Genomic DNA, 20950 nt, shown 5'->3' with positions numbered 1-20950 from the left:
TGTGTTTTGTAATTATTGATTAATAGTGTCAAGTACTCGAAAGGAATAAATACTTTTTTAAATAAGCATTTAAACTTTGCCATAAAGCTAAGTTTATTCCTTGATTTGTTTAACTAATAAGCGGTAGCTGCCTCATCTGACACATAGCTTTATACAATAATATACGTTATCATCATCACTGAATACAAATCAATTCATGAATGGAAACACAAATTAAAAACAACGTTCTATTGTTCACAAGACTTAAGTTTAAAAATGTCGTACAGTAAAAAACATGAGATTTTTACAATAAGAAAAAACAACTATGTAATGATTCCTATTTTTATTTTAAATTGGTAAAAAAGAAGACGAAAAAAATATTGATTAGCTTTAAAAATTAAGTAGGTAATAAAATTAAAGCATTCAAATATTACATTATATCCAGGAGTACCTAATTAGTTTAAAATGCGCTAATGTACATTAAAACATACATAAATATACATACAATTGATTTTACTATTACTTGAACCGCCTCACCGCGTACTATCACCATTTATTTAGGTCTGAAATAAATAAAAAAAGTTACAACATTAACCCCCGTTTCATCCACTGATTAAATTTATTTGACGGATAAATGTGGTACCGTCTCTGTTTGTTTTGTTCGAATAGACGGAGACGGCATCACAATTTATCCATCAAATAAAATTAATTAATCGACGGTGAAACAGCACCTACACCTACTAATATTTTAAATGCGAAAGTTTGTATGTGCGTATTTGTGCTATTCGCGCTAAAATGGCTTGAACGATTTCGATGAAATTTGGCACGTTGACAGTTGGACCTCAGAAATAGCAAGCAAGCTACTTATTACGTCGATATCGGGTGAGTAGGTACCACGTGCAAGCGTAACAAACAATCACATGCTCCTTTATAGTATTAGGACTGTAACTACAAATGCGCAGCAGCTAATCAATCAATCATGTATTGCGAAGAAGCGAGTACAGAGAATCTGAAGCCGTAAGCGGCAATTACACTGAGCCGTTCGCCGCATGCTGCATGCGGCGACAGCAAAAGTGTAAAGAACACGGTAGTCGGCCGCATTCGGCGAGCGACAGCTGCCACCGCCTTAATATGGCCGCCGCAGTAGACGGACAGAGTAATATAAAGACGACGGTCGTTCGCAGAAGTAGTTTGACACAAATTCGACGACCGCATTAGGTGAACGACGCAGTGTAATGAGGGCTATCGCGTATGAATTCGCCACTAGAGGCGCTAGTGTAGCGTGAGGTCTCCGAAATGTCAAATCTCATAGTTTTTGGGTGAGCTACGCGGGTTTATTTATAATTAGAATATTTTTGTGAATATTTTGCAATATCTTAAATTGATTATGGCAAATATGCGTTCCGGGGCAATGAATGTCTGTATTTAGAGACAGTTTTGTCTTTTGGAAACCTTTGTCCTCCCTTTTTTCCGAACAAAACGGGGACTATGCAACACTGTGGCATGCTCGATAATTTTATGGTACGGTTTTAAGGTGTATTAAATATGATTTTAATCTAAACTTTGTTTTCGCGGCCGTAATAACAGACTTTGAAAGTCATACTTAAAAAACCTCACGCAACAGTGCGCCATCTAGTGAGACAAAAAACGATAGCCCTCATTGCCGCTGTATTGTCTAATGCGGGGGCACTCGTGCTTGCATTGCGACTGCGACTGCGTTAGACAATAAGGCCTCTGTTTCTTTAGAAATTATGGGTTTACTAATGTATCGGCGAAAATTATTTAGCAAATTATTAACTCCCAAACTATTTATCCCATATTTTTATTTAGGCGAAATGTTATTTCCCAACTCAACGCTTCGCACTGATATCATTTCCCAACTAATGAATCGATAAATTATTATTATGCAAATTATAACCTGGAATTTTTTTAAGATGTCATTTATGTTTTCGTCAAATGTATTGATTGGCATACCTTAATTTAGCAACTTATTGAATGGCATCCAACCTACTTTTCTAGTGTCATTTATCCTGGCTGCTATAAAAAAAAAACCTAACATCGAAGGCTAAGGCGGGAGCTACGCTCCGCTTCGCTCCCGCCTTAGCCTTCTGAACCTAAACTATCCAAGTCGCTTCATTCCGAACCGTCTTGCTCGCTCGCTCCGCTCGCTCGCATAAATCAAATTGAAGAATAACTTTGCAATGTAAAAAATTGCCCAAATGTTATTTGACAATTTGATATTTGCCTAAGCCAATCATTTGCTACATAATTATTTGCCACATAAATATGTGATGAAGTAAAATTTTGCAATGTAAAAATGTTGCGAAATAAAAAAAATGCGAAGTAAAGTTATGCCAAATATTAGTTTGCCAAATGAAACTTTGGCGAAAGGTTGGTTGCTAAGTGAAATTTGGCGAAACATATTTCGCCGAAAAGGCAGTACACCAGAAATTATGCTATACAGGGGTCACCAAATGGCGGACCGCAGGCCGGATGCGGCCCACCAGCCTATTTTGTGCGGACCTCAAGTAAACGGTAACCTGTATTACTGAGTACGTAATTTAATAATTCACATTGATGTGTTAAAAAAATCCTTGTTAATTTTTGTAAATAACATTCGCTCATTTAATAATCTCAAGTAGAAACGGATCAAGTTTACGAGCCATCCCAGGGATTCCTCAATAGACCACTTTTAGATGACAGTGGCGTTTGATGGTACGCAAATGTACACGATTCTCCTACGGTAACAGGAGTGTCTATGTATCATTACGAGCTCCACAACCACTGTCTTACTTTTCCTGCCGACTAAATAACATAATAATAAATTAAAAAATAGAGTTTTCACCTTGTGTTCACCACCAGGAGAAGAACGGCGACTTGTGCTGGAAGCGCTGCTGGAACGAGTCGAAGAAACGCGACGACGTCGAGCCGCTCTTGGATCTGCATTCAGATAACCAAATCAAATCAAAATATCTTTATTTCAACCAACATAGGATCATTGAACATGAAGCTGCTGTGCCACCTTGTATGGTGACAAGGCACTGCCTGTAATAATAATAATAAACCATTTTGGCTATGGCTGAGCACGCAATGCGATTAAACGCTAGCGATTTTAGCGCACCGTCTCTTTCTGAAACGATACTCTGGAGAAGGACGGCGCGCTAAATCCGCTCGTGTTTAATCGCTGTACGTGCTTAATCTAAAGAAGACAGGAAACCTTTTATTAATTCATTTCTCAAAGGGCCGGCAACGCATCCGTAACCCAGCTTCTGTTATGGATGTCCAGTCAAGGGCATAAATATATGTGCGTTACCAAGACGTCAAATATATCTGTACAACTTTATGCCACTAACAATAAGGTCGATGTATATTTGACGCTATGGTTGTATAGATATTTATGTCCCTGGCTGTCCATGGGCGGCGGCGATTGCTTTCCATCAGGTGATCTCCGCCTTCTCGTTTTCCCCCTATCGTATAAAAAAAAAAAACTAAATCCGCCTGACCGACTGACCTCTCGACGATGACAGCAGGCATCTGTACCAGCTGCACGGGACTCTTGTTGTCTTTGAGTGCCTGCGTCAGATTGAGTACTTGTCCGCGCATCACCGACATTTGCCGCTCGAACAGGCTCTTGTCGAACCCTTTGTCTTGCTGGAAAATTTAGTTTTGTTAAAAAAAAAAAATTTTTTTGCCATCTACTTTTTGTTGACGGTACTTGTAACTACATTTCCGTACCAAATTTCAAGTCAATCTGACCACGTCAAACCACTAGGCCACCACTTCTTGTAAAACGGGTTAACGGATTTTAATAAAATTTATTATGACGCTAGATCAGATCTTTGGAATAAAACATAGGGTACTTTTTTATCGATAATGGTGAATGAAGGTCGACCTTCTATGAATCCTGTGTTATTAGTGTTACTAACCTTGAATAATAAATGTAGTTCATCACATAACTCCTGCACGAAGTTCATGTCTGACAACAGCGGAAGTACTAGTTCTCTGGAAACAACGAAAAGAATCTTTTAAAATAATGTCACTTAATATTTTCACAGAGCATACATTTTTGTCGTAATGAGGGCTATCGTTTTTTGTCTCACCAGATGGCGCACTGTTGCGTGAGGTTTTTAAGTATGGCTTTCAAAGTCTGTTATTACGGGCGTGAAAACAAAGTTTAGATTAAAATCATATTTAATACACCTTAAAACCGTACCATAAAAATATCGAGCATGCCACAGTGTTGCATAGTCCCCGTTTTGTTCGGAAAAAAGGGAAGACAAAGGTTTCCGAAAGACAAAACTGTCTCAAAACACAGACGTTCATTGCCCCGGAAAGCATATTTGCCATAATTAATTTCAGATATTGCAAAATATTCACAAAATTATTCTAATTATAAATAAACCCGCGTAGCTCAAGCTCACCCAAAAACTATGAGATTTGACATTTCGGAGACCTCACGCTACACTAGCGCCTCTAGCGGCGAATTCATACGCGATAGCCCACATTCCAGTCATGTGCAAAAATATGTATCTACTTGAACCAATCAAAAATATGTTACCACGGCCTTGTTACGTCTGAAGAGTCTGTGTTATATATTTTTGTTACGCTGAATAATTACCTATACTATTTTTACGCTTAACTGTTGAAGCCTATTATTATAATGAACTATCTCCTAACCCATTAGTAGCAGGTATTATAACAGTTTTTTAAAGAACCTGTGTTACTGTTGTCTCTTGGACAACGGGACAGAATAACAATAGGGAATATTAATGCAATGTTCTGCCGCCAGAATGCAGCACTAGCACAAACCGTAAACAGTTTTTTGAATGTCTTAAATGTCTAGGGATGCCATAATATCATTTTATTTTAATTTTTTTTTTGGAAATATAGCTCCATCGTTACTTTCGATGTAAATATGTTATTTTGTTACTAATCAATATGTCATTATTATTCATCATAACGACAAACTATAAGAGAACTGACGTTGTCATAGCGGTTTGTTTATGGTTTGTGCTAATGTCGCCTCCTGCGCAGTTTTGCGTAATGGTATAGGTAAAGTCATTCACGATTACAATGTCATTAATGTCTAATTTTGACAAAATCACGCGTCTTCGTGGATGGCACTAGGTATACCTATTATACGTTATGTCAATCCAATTTATACAAAGGGTAAACAAAGACGCCATTAAACCCGACCACAGACATTTAATTATGTGAAACGTTTAATTGTGTGTTTATTAATTGAATAGATCAAAGTATTTTTGTCTATTTTATTGTTTACAATACTTGATTTAATTCCAAAGACTGTTTATTCAATTATAAAAGCAGTAACTATTTTTTTTAATTTTAAGGTAAATAAATAATAATCGCTTATTCAATCGAGTATTAATCTATTTTTAAAATGTCAAATTTTCCACCATCTCTACGCTAGTCTATGCTACTACAGATTATACACGAGTTTCATTCAAGAAATAAGGTCAGATTTTGACGAAGATTTTTCAAATGAAAATTAAATATTGAAATCAAGTGAATTTTGGTGAAAAAATTTATTAGACGTCTAGTTAAAAGACACGAATTATAGATAAATGTGATATTGATTCGATCCAGTGGGTGATAAACAAGAATTTTGATGAAATCGGTTTGTTTACACTTTCCATAAATTGGATTGACATAACGTATAAGAAAAAGTTATTGACCCATTTACAGAAACGTTTTATTTTTTTAATGTACTGACTTGGTCTCCTGTGTAAAGGGCAGCTTGGCTTGCGGCAGCCACGCCCAGTGGTACGGGTACGCGCGCCACGAGTCCGGGTGCTTGAAGGGAAACGCCAGCCCGTTGTCTATGGCCGCGATCTGGATCTCCGGCGAATCGTTCCATTCCTGGCAACAACGAGTACATTATCCGGCGATAAAGATTGCACATCGGTCTTCGGAAAAAGACAATTGCATGTTCACGACGATTTCCGAACACTGGCGACCGTCACCGTGTCACTACTCTCCTCTGTCAGCTCTCTCTGGTCTCCCATACTTATGATTGGTTTTTGGAGTCTTTTTGTATTTTTTATTTCAACTCCAAATTTGTTACTTTTACGGGTATCCCGTGAAACCATATCGAAAATACAAACTGAGACATGGATGCACAGAAAAACCAGAAAAAGAGACCAGCGCTGGGAATCGAACCCAGGTCCTCAGCAATCCGTGCTGCGTGCTATAACCCCTACACCACCGCTGGGCACTTGCCATAGTACAAGCCACGACTTGCTCTTTTAAAGGTAGTACTCACGGTGGGGTCAGTCATGTCGAGCGGCTGTCCCGCGGCGCGCGCGTGCGGCCCGTCGTACTTTATCAGCCAGTTGTCGTTGCCGCGGTCCGTGTTGCGGATTATATAGTCCAGCACCACCAGCCGCTCGAACTGCAGCTGGAATCTGACGACAAACACGTTAGATTCTAACGTCTTTCCAGCGGTTAGAAAGAAACATGTCGTTGGGCAAGACGCCTCTGGAATCTGACAACAAACACGTTACAAAAAGACAGGGCATTGGGCAGGACGCCTATATGTTATGTTGTTTAAAATCTGACAGTGTGTGTATGTAATAAATAATAAATCATTTTAAAGAGTTCCACGGACGTTTTTGGACATTTTCAAAAAAAGTGTACCTTTCTTTTTTTTGGGAAAAATATGGTTTTTCCTACTCAGAATCAAGAGCACAATCGCTTCCGATAGTTTAAAAAATGTCATATACGCCCTTATATGGGGTTCACTAATGTTTCGCAACTAACGTTTGGCAACGCTTATTTTAATATTTCTGAAACTGTAAATATTTCAGGATTTTTATAAAACTAACCTAACCTAACCTAAAGGGTTCTACACGATGGCCCTGAAATAAATCCTGAAATATTCACACTTTTAGAGTTGTGGAGTGAAAATGCCAATGGTTAGTTGCGAAATGAACGGATACCATTACTGGGAATATTGTTCCAACTCACTTCCTCATGACGTGCGCGGGCGGCGGGTCTTGTTCAAACCGCCGCAGCCAATAGTCAGCGTCTTTGTAGCCCTCCACGAATAACTGGAAGGAGCCCGCCTGAAAATACGATGCATACATTTAATGTTAGCTACACTACATTTATTGTTAGTTACCCTACATTTATTGTTAATTACCCTACATTTATTGTTAGTTACCCTACATTTATTGTTAATTACCCTACATTTATTATTAGTTACCCTACATTTATTGTTAATTACCCTACATTTATTGTTAGTTACCCTACATTTATTGTTAATTACCCTACATTTATTATTAGTTACCCTACATTTATTGTTAGTTACCCTATATTTATTATAAGTTACCCTATATGTATTACTAGTTACCCTACATTTATTGTTAGTTACCTTGGGAGGCAGGCCCATTCTGTTGAACCTCAGGTTGGGGAACTGTTCCGTGATGGCACGCTTCAGCCGTGACCGCTCACGGTCTATGCGTAAGTAGTTGAACGTCTCCGATACCAGCTTCACCACCTGAAGGGAAAAGCAATCTGTCACTGCCATGTTAAGAGAAGGGCCCTGTCATTCTCATTTTATCGTGCACCTGTCTAATTACCGTACCATTTTTTTTCATGCAAAAGCGACACGGCACTGAGACGGGAAAAAAGCGGTACGGTAATTAGACAGGTGCACACAGGTGGTTTTGAATTTGTTAGGCCCCGCTCCTAAATGTGTGACGTAGTTTATGGATGACCCTTTAGGGGCCATTCACAGATAAATTAAGGGCCTGTTTCATCAATAGACCCCGGATTGTTGTCGCAATGACGTCACAATAAGGTAGTTAGGGGAGTAAATGGAACGGTGCTAATTAATACGGCTGTGTAAATGATGATGATGATGACGACGATGTGCGCAAAGAAAAACCGGCAGATTGTTGATTTGGGGCCATTTCGTGACATGCATATTTTTATTGCATTTTTTAAATTTTTACCCATTTTCCCATGTTGTCACGAATACCTAAGGTTTTCTTTCTTTCTTGAATGAAAAATATATTACTACAAATCATAAAAAAATTGTTAGGTTTAAGGTAAACCCGTTTTTTTATTTTTTTCGCTCGCTTGTTGTTGGTGTTTTTTGAACGTAGATGTTTTCGGATGATGTGATAGTTTTTGGGACCATCTTCACACACACATCATCGTCATCATCATCATCATCATTTACACAGCCGTATCAATTAACACCGTTCCATTTACTCCCCAAACTATCCTATTGTGACGTCATTGCGACAGAAATCCGGGGTCTATTCATCAAACATTGATTACATTTTATGTGACAGATACCTATGATGCTGTCTTCGTTTGTCAATGAGTAATGAGGCAGGTCATAAGTCCCATCAATTTTAGAGCACAAAGTCTGGAAAGAAGAATCGGGAAGGAGATTGCAATAAATTTAAATGTCTGTGCTAGCATCGTCAATGTTATCAAGGACATATACAGGGTGTCTTCAAAGTTTTCGAAATATTCTAGGAGGTTTAGTTTGAGTTAACAGCCTTGTAAAAGTTGTTCATAGTAATTATTTGTAATTATCGGTTAATGTATTATCATTCCTTTGACGCGGTATACTTCGAATATTGATCGACGTCAGGAAGCATTCGCCAACTACAATAAAAAATATCATATCAAAACATTTACAACAGCGTTCAGATAAACTAACTAATCTATAACTCTAGGAACTAGATGATAAAATTCCTCCGATCCAATGATGGGAACTATAGAGTAAATAACGCTAGGCTACTATAAAGTAAAATGACTCAATGCAGACGGCTAGTCAAACCAAAAACATTGTTCGCCGAATGTTTGTTATCCATTGATTTCTGCTATCGAGGCGCGCTAACCGATAAGCGACGTAAACAATGCCCTCGTGCGGCCAACGCAGCACGACATATCAGTGTAACTGGTTCTACTGCATGCTATGTAAATATATACAAGGTAAAAAAAATAAATGGATTTTTTTGGAAAATCTAAAAGTAAATTGAAATAATCTCGTATTACAAATCACTACTTCAAGAAAAAAATGCCTTGAAATAATGTACGGTCACGAGCGTTGATTAGAGATCCACTTTCAAAAAAGCCTTTGAATTGTCATACAAAATGACAGATATTCGATCTGAAGTGAGTCCCAACAGAAAAATTATCGACTTAGAAGTACGAGCCTTTTTTAAAGTAGTGACGAAATCGAAAGTTCTACAAATTAAAATTAAAAAAAAACACCCCACAAAAAACCCTTTTCTTAATAAAATAATGAGAAATTAAAGATTGAAATCTGTTGGAAAACTTTTGAATCACTGCCAATTTAACAAGAGTTCTAAGCTTAACATTCAAATACATGTCGCATCTACTGTTATTGAACACTGCAATAGTAAGTGAAGCGATACGAAAAACAGGCAATATTTTCGGAAGATCATCGTGAGTAATAAGCAAAAAAAAAGTTAAGATACTATAAATCATCTCCCACAAGAGATATAATACCAGCAGCAATGAATTTAAATCCAATACTCTTTGTATCACACCAACATGGACCATTTCAATGCATGTTAACGACTAGAAAGCCCATAACTAACTTCATAAACCAACTCCGTTCAATAAACACAAACCGCAACCGGCCCACAGCTCTATAACTAACAAACAATTCATTACCCACAAACCACGCACTTCGAGTTTAACGGAAGCAGGGGGGTGTCACTAGGCCATTCCACCGCCGAGCTACAAGTACATACCGGGCCTCCCCAACGTTGAGGCGATTCAGTGCGACTCAACGCGTGCGAGTGAACACGAGTTATGCGATAGACAGAGAAGCATAGAGTAGGCACGATTCTTATGCCTAAACGTCACTTTTGTACGGCAGTGAAGCTTCTGTACTTGTACTATTACTGATTCTGTGACGGAAGTTAGTTTAATCATACTAAGTAACGCGGCTGGAAGAGTAGTCTGTGATGGTAACTTAATCAGGTCAAGTAGATTTCGTATCAGTGTTGCGTGAGTGATATCAAGTTGCCGCGGTCGGCATAATACTAATGAAGCTTTATAATAACTTGGTTTAATTAAAAAGTTGAATTAATTAGTTTTGCATCTACTATAAGTAGGTACTTTATAACATACCTATATCCGCCAGTAGGACTAAAACCATTAAGTAATCTTGATATTTGTTATTAAATTCTCCCCATGGATAACTGAACGGATTTCATTTAATAACTAGAGTTTACCCGCGGCTTCGCACGCGTAAACTATTCAATCTGATACAATTGAAATTCCGGAATTTATAAAATTCCCAAAATGTATATCGTGGTCTTCATTGAGGTTGTGTTAAAAACAACTGTCCAAAATTTCAAGACTAAACCCAGCAGTTGAAATTTCATGATTTTATCCCTATCCCGTGGGAATATCGGGATAAAAGATAGCATATTTGTAATTCCAGACGTGCAGCTACCTACATACCAAATTTCATGACTAAGCTTACTGACTTTAAGTCCAGCGGTTGTTCTTTCGAGATTTTATCCCTATACCGTGGGAATATCGGAATAAAAAGTAGCCTATGTTTTATTCCAGATGTCCAGCTATCTATATACCAAATTTCATCCAAATACATCCAGCCGTTTCAGCGTGAAGGAGTAACAAACATACTCACTCACTCACAAACTTTCGCATTTATTAGTAGGATTAATTAGTCTTGAATCGTTGGAAGGATCGTCTTCGCAGGATCGAACTCTTCAACGGTTGGGTTGGTATCAGTACCCTTAGTGTAAGTTTTCGGTTACAAAATACGTCTCGATCGCGTTCGCGTAAAATCTCAATTTGTATGGAAACACGAACATCGCAAACGTTCCGCTAGAGGCGCTGTTCGTGTTTCCATATAAATTGAGATTTTAACGCGAACGCGATCGAGACGTATTTTGTAACCGAAAACTTACACTAAGGGCACTGGCTAGCGTTTCATTCGCGCGTACAAGCTCGCTTTTGGAAGCGCGTGTACGTGCGTACAGGGATTGTTGTTTTCTTCGAGCATTTACCGCGCAGGAATGAACGCACGTAAGGTTTAATAAGGTAGAAACGACCGTATACGCACAGAAAAAATTCTAGTCTGAAACCTTTATGGCATACACTTGAATTTTGATACAGGCAATGTAGTTTTGATGACAAAGCAAATACAGTCACCAAAAAAAGCTTCTATTAAAAATGAAATTCAACAGAAACTGACTCTATAAAATTAAGTAGGACTAGCTGTTACCCGCGACTCCGTCCGCGTAGAATTCGTTTATCGCTATCCCGCGGGAACTAGGATTTTTTCCGGGATAAAAACTATCCTATGTCTTTTCCAGGGACTTGAACTATGTGTCTACATACCGAATTTCCTCTAAATCGGTTCAGCGGTTTAGATGTAAAGAGGTAACAAACAAACAAACAGACTTACTAACTTTCCCATCTATAATATTAGTGGGATAAGAAACGTTTCATGTTTAAAATTGTGTCTGTACTCACCCTTGTCTTAGGCACGACTTTGAGCCCAATCTTGGTGTCGACGAGGCTGGCCCCAGCCTCGGACAGGTATCCCTGGTTGGGGATGAGACAGGAACGCCCGAAGCAGCACGGGCAACACAACTTGTGCATCCATTTCGTCCATTTGGGGTTCAGCCGGCCGTATGGCTCTTCGTCCTTCGGTTTGAAGACTCCTATAATTTTCTGTGGAATAGACGTTGCTTTACTGTTATGGCTGTCTGTCAGAACAAGGACGGCAGGTGTTTAAAGTCAACTTTTAGTGAAGCTTGTTGCCATGGTATTACAGATACCAGAGATTGGCTCTGGTGTTGCAGACTTTTATGGGCAGTGGTGATCTATTAACATCAGGAGACCCACTTGCTCGTTTGCCATCCAGTCGAATAAAAAAAAATGGTAACGTCTCCCGAGTTACTTTTATTATGATTGTATGGGGTACAAATCCACTAAAAGTTAGGAGTTGTGACAGTTTTGATGCAATGAGGGCTATCGCGAATGAATTCGCCGCTAGAGGCGCTAGTGTAGCGTGAGGTCTCCGAAATGACAAATCTCATAGTTTTTGGGTGAGCTACGCGGGTTTATTTATAATTAGAATTTTTTTGTGAATATTTTGCATTCCCTGAAATTAATTATGGCAATTATGCGTTACGGGGCAATTAATGTCTGTGTTTTGAGACAGTTTTGTCTTTCGGAAACTTTTGTCCTCCCTTTTTTCCGAACAAAACGGGACTAAGCAACACTGTAGTGGCTGGATATTTTTATGGTACGGTTTTAAGGTGTTTTAAATGTGATTTTAATCTAAACTTTGTTTTAACGCCCGTAATAACAGACTCTGAAAGCCACACTTAAAAACCTCACGCGACAGTGCGCCATCTAGTGAGACAAGAAACGATAGCCCTCATTCCTTCAATGCTCATCTCGTCTAAGCATGTTAATACTGATGTCTCTAAAGTTACAGGACAGAATAACATAGGTACACTTAAAAGTCGATTGACCCATAAACTTATATGAACAATACACTTTAAACACGTCTGACATAACACAGATAGCAGTTGGGACAAACAAGTTCTCGTATGGAGACCGCGGATCGGCAAGCGCAGTGTCGGACGTGCACCAACGAGATGGGCGAATTTGTTGTTTCTTTAAAAAAATATGGCTCTGTCCATCGGAGGACAATTTTGCCAGTGTCTAGTACTTTTTGCCGTTGTACGGTAAAAAAAATCTAGAAAACGAAATATGAGACGTAATGGTGGATGAACAATGACAGCGCGAATCATGGACGAATTTAATTTTGATTTTATATTTAATTTTATTGTTTTCGGCATTTTAATTATTTTATTGTTTGTTTGATTGATTGTTCCTAATGCATAAATATGACTTTGATTTAAGTATATTCTTGTTTTGCTTTTAATTATTATTATTGAATTGAATTATAATTTGACATTCTAAATTCTATTTTTTATTCTGGCTGTCAATTTACTGTAATAAGATTTTTTTTTAGAATACATTTGACGATCCTTTTGTGAATTTCTTGTAATTAACTGACATGTGTTAGGCGAAAGTTGCATTTGCTCGTACATTAGGTACTGTTCTTTGTTGCAAAATACAGTCAATAATCCTCTGGTACTGCGGCAAATGACTCTATTCGTCCCGCAACAGTATGTACAGGCGGGAGTGCGCCACCGCCATCACTTATTCGCAGCGTTGGTGGGGCTGAGGACTCGTACAGCTAAGAACTGTCCAACGGCCAGGGCAATTGCGCTGCTAAATGAATTTTTGACTGAAATCCAGGATGCTGACGTGTTTGCCGATGGTTGGGGAGCACTTTTATCTAAAATAATGTTATTTTTAGCATAGTATTAAGTATTAACGAGCGTTTTGGTGCAAACTGTAAGCCTGACTTTGTATTGAATAAATAAATAAATGTGTTTATAATGTATTTTTTCAAAAGGTAATAAATAAATCTAATCTAATCTACTCGTAATCTACATCCGACAGGTGGACGTCCTACGATGATGATTTCTCTCAGTAGTCTTCTAAAGCCGGGTCTCCACTGAGCAAGCCGTCGCGCGAGGCAGCGCATGAGGCATGACTGTTCGCCACAGGCCTCAAAATCGCACCGAAAATGGCTGCCGCGCGTGGCGGCTCGCCCAGTGGAATCCCAACTCTACGACGCACACTAATGTCAAAACGTTACCTCCAGAAGCATATAAGAAAAAGGTACGACTCGGCAATACGAAATTGAGGGTTATGGCAGCTAATAAAAGTAGGACATCATAAAAAGATCATTTACTAATGCAAAAACTACAGTACCTATATACTGATGTTTCCGACGCACCAAATAAAAGGACTAATCTTCAAGTCCCCTTAACCCCGCGTAGGAAAATATAATGTATGCTCTATTTCAATATCAAATCTGTAATAATACAGTTCGACGAAAGAAAAGGAGCACGTTCATCTACTTTTACTGCTCACTGTACTTAATCAAGATACTTAGTCATTATTATTTATAAGATAAAAAGCGTAATTACGCCGTTTGCGGTTTGAGAATCGAAATACCGACCGATTGTTGATTGTGACGATATTTGTAGAAGTTATAACCTAACCAACTTAGAAACGTTCACAAACTCCCGTCATTGTAGGTAATTGAAGAGTTAAATAACTGTAAAAAACTGAACCAAGAAAACAAGGAAACACGATTTCACAAAAAACCGAATAGAAATTTTAGAGTTTCGACGCCACAATCAGACATGTAAAGAGTTAACTAGCATATAAAATCAAACTTGCTATTTCTTGTAATACCTGTATATTATTAAGTTTATTTTAAATAAAGTTAGTCTTTTGTCGGCAATCAAGTATGTTTACTTGTTCTTCCTACCTACGTCCCGCCTCACATGGCGACTTTGCCATCCAGGTAGGTATTACAAGAAATAGCTTATAGGTATGCTAGTTAACACCCTACAGATAGACTTTGGCGTCAAACTTATAACACCCCTCGTTTTGCGTAGAAGGTTAAAAAACCTGTAAGTAGGTTTAAAAAGTCAATGTATCAATCAATAAATAGACCAATTTAACTATCATTTGAAGAACACTCTTGTCTCAAATAACACACTCATAATATTACTGCCCATCGCATTACTAACCAGATCAATGAAATAATCAAAGTGGGACAATGCAATATCCACAACACAGTAGCGCCATTGTGTTCCAAAATGAATCCAATTGATTAAAGCTGAATCACCGGCAAATTATAAGTAACATCATACAGTGGCGGATTTATGTTTTTTAGGAGTGTAGGCCACTTCATATCCGCCGCCCTATGTAACTTTCTAAAATAATTTTCTCGTTGAAATCTGCCGCCCCTAGGCCGCGGCCTATACGGCCTATTGACAAATCCAGGACTGACATCATATACTTGTCATTATAACATGAAATCTAAACGTATGAAATTATAGATTTTTATTGGTTTTAATAAATGCTAACGATGGTCGAACAGATTCTACCGAACCACAGTAATGAAGCAGTAAGTAATCTACCATACCTACCGCACTAGTAGAGCCGTCCTAGCCTAGTGGTTTGATTGATCTATGCAGCGCCGGCCCAGGGGTAGAGCAAGAGGGGCGGTCGCTCTAGGCGCCAGCAGGGCTACTACGAAACCCGAAACTCGAAGTTCGTATCGTACCGTCTCGCTCTCGTATTAAATAGTATAAGTTTCAGAGAGACCGCACGACACGAACTTGGAGTTTCGAGTTTCGTAGTAGCCCTGCAGATGCTAAGGGTGCCATTTTCGAGTTTCCAGTGCAAAATAAAATTATGATGGCACCTTTTGAAAGGCGCGGAAGCGGTGTAGACAATTTCGTTCTACCTCGATCAAGGGCTAGAGCTAGAGCCAGCGCTGGACCTATGGCCTCTCAAGGTGATGGTCGCGGGTTCGAGTCTGTGCTCGCTCACACCTCTGACTTTTTCGAAAATGTGCGAAAGTATATTGGACGCTGTTTTGCTATAGTGTGTTAACCCTGATTAATTCTGCAATACAATGTCAACCCTTAGAAAAGAAGTTTAAGTTGACTTGTCATTGTATTCCAAAATGATAGTGATAGTGACTCAGACAGGTATTTGAAATTTACCAAAAGAACTTTACGATGAAGGAAAATATCCTCCTGCCACGTGTGAAGAAACTCAATAATGTGTGCGAAATTTCCAATCCGCACTGGGCCTCTGTGGGAATTACGTACTGACCTAGTGCTGTCATCCTGAGCGACGGCCTGTACCCTGCAGTAAAACCTTAGACTAAGATGTTGATATATAAACTTACACGTCCGTATTTGTCTGTATGCAGTCGCTATATAAATTATTGGTGCGCATCTTGTAGATAACATACTGGTTTAGTACTGTGACAACCGATAGTTCGACCTTGGTGGCGTTGATTTGTTTTCATTAATCAGTGTCGAGAACGCATTGATGAGCTGCGCCGAGCAAAAAACGAAGACACCGGACGACAATCAATCTAAAAGTATACTGAGTATAGCGAGGTTGTTCTAAGGAGAGAAAGGATTATCACAATTCTCTTGTTTTCCGATGTGGCTGGAATTCCCGTTGTTTACAGACAGTTGTATTATAGAATCTTTCTTTACGTTTATGTTTTTATTCTAAATTTTATTCTGAGCTAGGTTTTTTTTGGCAATAAAGATTATCCTTTTTTTTTACTTATGAAATTGCTTTCGTTCATGAAAATCCATTTTTTTACTGAGTGTATTAGTTGAGTCATTTGACGATGATGGCCAGTGCTTAAAGAAACAATTTATAAAACTTGAGATCCGGGTTCAATCCAACTAATAAAAAGTTTTTTTTTGTCAAATGTATTTCCTTCCGGAATCGACTACATTTTACCCGAAATTGCTTTGCAAAATGATCAAGCCATACTTACTCCACCAGGATTCTTGACAAAGTAGGAGCCGCTGGAGCCCTGGTATATCCTCTCCGGGAAGATATTGTTGTCGATGGCCACCTCTGCCTGCCATACCAGTTCACTGAACTGCGGGTCATCTGCCAAGGAAGCATATGTAAATATCACGGGTTCACTGGACCTTGACACCAATTGAATTGACCTAATCCCAAAGGAAGCAAAGCTTGTGTTATGGGTTCTAGGCAACAGACAGACATACTAGCAGACAAATATACTCGAGCCTTGGGTGTTTAATATGAATACATATTAAACACCCAAGGCTCGAGAGCAAACATTCATATTTTTATACAAACATCTGCCTGATTGTGGATCAAAACCGACCCATACTATTTTTTTTTTAATACTTAAAAACTACACTTACATTTAAAAAATTACTGTAGATCCTATATTGTCACCATCAAGATAAGATTACACTGGCAGTTAAAGCATGGTATGAAACATTCCATTATGCCACAGGCAAGTAAACATACAATTGTATTGTATGGTTAATGTAATTATAAACTTCAACCATTATACAAACATCAATGAATAATTATAAACCTATCACAAGACTGGTAGAGTAATTAGTCAAAAGCTTTTTGTGCCAATAACAATTTTTAGCATGTCTTAGAACCAAATTTTTCCATGCCAAAACTTTGTTGTTAATGAGACAGACAGTGTTCTTCTGTAAAGGTTATATATTTTTTTATTTGCTTTACACAACTTTTATAACTAGAAAGCGTAAAACATGAGCAAAAGAAAAATAATTTCGCAATACCCTTGTCTAACTAAAAGGAAAAAATATGTCTGCTTATCTATTAATTTTATATTTTATCATTATGGATGGTTAAAGGCTAAATGACTAAAATTAATCAGCAAACTTGTTATAACTACGTAATTATAACAAGTGTTACAACTGAGCTATTTTTACATCATTTACATATGCCCCATACTAGAACTTGTTTATCAAACAAGTTAAATTTGCATTTTTATCTCTCTGTCTTTCAAACGCATTTAGAAGGTGTTACACTATTTTACTAGAAGTGTGGTTGCCACAACATCCAAAACTAGCCAACAAATGAAGCATTAAAATAAAGATAAAAAGCTATTCTTTTATTCAAAGCATGTAATCATACTTGGGGTACAATTGCATAAAATTGGAGTAGAGTTAAAAATTCAACAAATTCCTTTTTAGTTAAAAGTTAGAATAAACATCTAGCTCTGTTTCTCACATGTGACAAAGTGACATTGATTTAGTGGCATGGACTAAGCTCATTCGGGGCCCGAATCGGCAAAGCTGAATGAGCCCACCCAGTATTAGAAGTTGATGTACTAAACACATTTTTAGCCTTGTCAAGGAATCAGAATTCTATTATGAAAACTTGCAGACATTTGGAGGATCGGGGCAAGCTGCCCCTTCCACCCCACTGTTAGTCCGCCACTGCATTGACTAACACCATTTCTAAAAGCAGACTTGAAGCTAAAGTATGATCATGGACCTTAGTTGAAGCTAAAATAGGTACAATTATGGACCTACTCAAAAATGAATTATCTTTATGATTTTTATTCATAAAACAAATTTAAGATTAAACAATAAACAAACAGCACTACGGATGAAATACAAGTATTGTTTTACTAATTTTTGACCACAGGAATTTCACAGTATACTGTTTTCTCATTTAAAATTAAGTGGTCATTTTCTTTTCTTGTAACACATTGTCTTATAATTCAATTAATGGGACAAGATGATGTTGAACATATTTTTGACACAACTTACAAAAATATAAGAACACAAATTAAAATAATAGTTAAGGAACTAGCATAAAGAAAGTCTGCAGTTGAATTTATCTTGACACAGTTAAGCTAATAATGTTCGCTAGCATATGGACTGCTATAAACAGTTTTAAAACCTACAAATAAACAATTAAAATGTTTACATCACAAAATACTTCAACCTAGGGTCTAAATCGAACACTTACCACAGTGAAAAGGTTGATCCATGTTAACAAATGAAAAAAAAAATTGCCGAAAACAATCTACAGTTTTTACAGTTGGCTGAAACTTGACATTGTTCTCTTTCTGCAGCTATATTCACTCAAGTTACCTGAGTAAACACTTATACTAATGAATTAACATAAGCATGAAGTTGAAGTTATTATTATGCATAGTCAGTGCAAAACTGCAAAACAATGCCAAATGTAATCACCTTGTATTCTGGGATGTACACATAGAAGACCAAGGTCAATTTTACTATCTATATATCAATGTCATGACATTTAAAAAAAACAGAGCCTGTCTGGAAGCCTTAGAAGTAACAGTAGGAAGTCAAACAAGTTTCTTCCAAAAGAAAACCTACCGTTTTCAGCCTCAAACTGAGAAGTAATCTTGCCCATATGTTTTGAGAATGTAAATTGACGACTTTAGCTCTAAAATAGGCGTATACATGACTCAGTGATAATAGCACGTATTTACCTGGAAAATGATTGTAGGATACTTCGAAGTCGCCACGGCCGCCCAGGAGCGGCTGTGACTCCCTGTTCACCCCTGGGGAATCCACGTTGCCTTCAAATCCTACGTCTGGTACTAAACAAATTTCCTCAGCACTACTCGATAGAGATACCACGCCGTCATCCGGCAGCGTAATTGTCGTGTTCGGCTTGTCGAAATCGAGGTTCAACAGAGTCTCTTCCGTACTCATGAGTAATGTTAAACAGCGGTACTCTGCCGAGCCACATTTAATTCGTCTTGTTAATTCTTTGTTCCACAATCATTTACACAAACACGACCACTTCATTCATTGTAGCCAACCAGAGACTATAGACCAATGACAAATTCACCACTGACAGACAGATGACGAAATTTCCATAGACGTTATTTTATTTTGTAGTGACGTGAAGCGAATCGGTATTGAAAAACATATCAATTTTCTAGCGTTTTACTCGCACGTGTGAATAAGCTTAAAATGATAAGAAGTGATAGGTGATTTCCCCTTCTCATCATAATAAATAGTAAAACTTTTTCTAGGAATACAAAAATCACCAACTAACTTCATACCATTATTGGTAGCGTTTCCAGGAAACACAAATAAAAGTACAGTGCGCAAGATCGTGAAACAGGAATTTGCGAACTAAAGCGGCTATTTTGAATTTAACGTTTAACAGTTCGCTGTGAAGGTCGTTCTTTGTATCTTTTTTCGTGGCCTTTGCGCCTTTAGTTAGACATACTCGTAAGCTCTAAGCTTTGGTTAAAGGCGCAGGTTCACAGTGGACGCAGGCGCTTCCAACCGAAGCAACTGGAGATTTATAAGGGGAGGCGGGAGGCTTATGTCCAACAGTGGACGTCCTTCGTCTGATATGATGAATAATAATAATCATTTAATAATATAAATCAAATAAAGCGCGCTCGTGCAAACTTAGTCCACATTCATTACGGTTTTTGTTACACTCGGAAAAGTAAAAAAAAAACATTGGAACATAGAACCTCCTCCTTTTTCGAAGTCGGTTAAAAAGGGAATGCATTATATAACTCTTTATTGTACGTAAATACACATAAAAATACTAGATTACATCGAGTATATGGCACTCTTGCTTATTTTTAAAGGTCGCAGCTTTCGCCTGTCTATGTTGAGACATAGGTTGAGACTAAATAAATATAAAAAGGCCACATTGCTTGTAGAAATTATGACCATTGTGCTCGTTAGTTTTAGAAGCTGTGACCGCATACCGGAAGCGAAATTTAGGAACGAGGATAAAGCTCCTGGCTGTGCACGAAGCCGATGGTCATGGATGTAGACCTTTTGTTCGTGAAGGACTACTGCCCCGCCTAGGCCTTCCGCTCGTTATAATATTAATAAGATTAAGTAGGTATACCTACGCACTGATAGTGTATATAAAAGGAGTCCTCCTTACCTTTATAATACACTATCAGTGGGTATACGTAAGTTTCTCACGTCCATAGAAGCTGACAGGACGTTCTATGGTGGTGGTGGTATGGTTCTATGGGCGTGTACACGAAAAACAGGGTCGGTATTTCCATCCCGGTATTATCCGGGCCGGGAAAGAGTGTCACCCCGCTGACCCACGTTCAGGTCGTACAGTCATCAGCATTAATATCTGCCACAGCGGAGCGTGCAAAAATATCTGACACGTCTTTCGGGCCCTAGAAATAGATTAGTAACAGATATTTATGCACGCTTGTTGTGTCTGATATTGGTGCTGGTGACTGTACCTACTTGTTTCAGCAAATCTCGTTGGTCATACAACGGCCCAATGCCGCTAGGATGGTGGGACTGGTGGGTACGTTTGGGCCAAGTATGATGCGAATTTTGAATATTTTGTGAGATTGATGCAGGGCGCTGTAAATTTCATATGTACGAAGAAATAAATTAAAATGATTATATATGTATTTCAGAAGCTGATACAGTTGAGGAAACTAAATCACGTAAACATGGTGGACCCTTAATTTGTGCTATGTGCTATTTGTGTTTATTTG

At 38.2% G+C, this 20950-nt stretch overlaps 1 protein-coding gene across 2 annotated transcripts; it reads right to left on the bottom strand.

The window, feature by feature from the left end:
- Positions 1 to 401: 401 nt before the first annotated feature.
- On the bottom strand, positions 402 to 19336 carry Pi4KIIalpha (phosphatidylinositol 4-kinase II alpha). Of its 2 annotated transcripts, none has more exons than XM_074103517.1 (11): positions 18932 to 19336; positions 16442 to 16560; positions 11500 to 11700; positions 7373 to 7498; positions 6967 to 7064; positions 6263 to 6404; positions 5714 to 5859; positions 3906 to 3981; positions 3491 to 3630; positions 2825 to 2919; positions 402 to 542 (listed from the first exon to the last, which is right to left on the bottom strand). In XM_074103517.1, exons 1-10 carry the CDS (start codon positions 19155 to 19157, stop codon positions 2832 to 2834), a joined length of 1362 nt encoding a protein of 453 aa, XP_073959618.1. In that variant the 5' UTR covers positions 19158 to 19336; the 3' UTR covers positions 402 to 542; positions 2825 to 2831. The 2 variants fall into 2 exon arrangements, with proteins under 2 accessions (XP_073959618.1, XP_073959619.1); XM_074103518.1 differs by lacking the exon at positions 18932 to 19336 and adding an exon at positions 18439 to 18611.
- Positions 19337 to 20950: the final 1614 nt, after the last annotated feature.

Source organism: Choristoneura fumiferana, chromosome 20 (assembly GCF_025370935.1).
Source record: "Choristoneura fumiferana chromosome 20, NRCan_CFum_1, whole genome shotgun sequence".
NCBI lineage: Eukaryota > Metazoa > Arthropoda > Insecta > Lepidoptera > Tortricidae > Choristoneura > Choristoneura fumiferana.
The sequence above is the reverse complement of the archived record's forward strand: the minus strand, read 5'-3'. Positions and strand labels throughout refer to the sequence as shown.

Bases quoted from the DNA above. Each gene is read 5' to 3' on its own strand.
- Pi4KIIalpha (XM_074103517.1), bottom strand. From the start codon at position 19,157: ATGAGTACGGAAGAGACTCTGTTGAACCTCGATTTCGACAAGCCGAAC. The intron at 7,499-11,499 runs GTGAGTACAGAC...TTTTCCCTTCAG, and splicing joins AAGTCGTGCCTAAGACAAGG to GTGGTGAAGCTGGTATCGGA. The intron at 3,982-5,713 runs GTCAGTACATTA...CGTTGTTTCCAG, and splicing joins CCCTTTACACAGGAGACCAA to AGAACTAGTACTTCCGCTGT.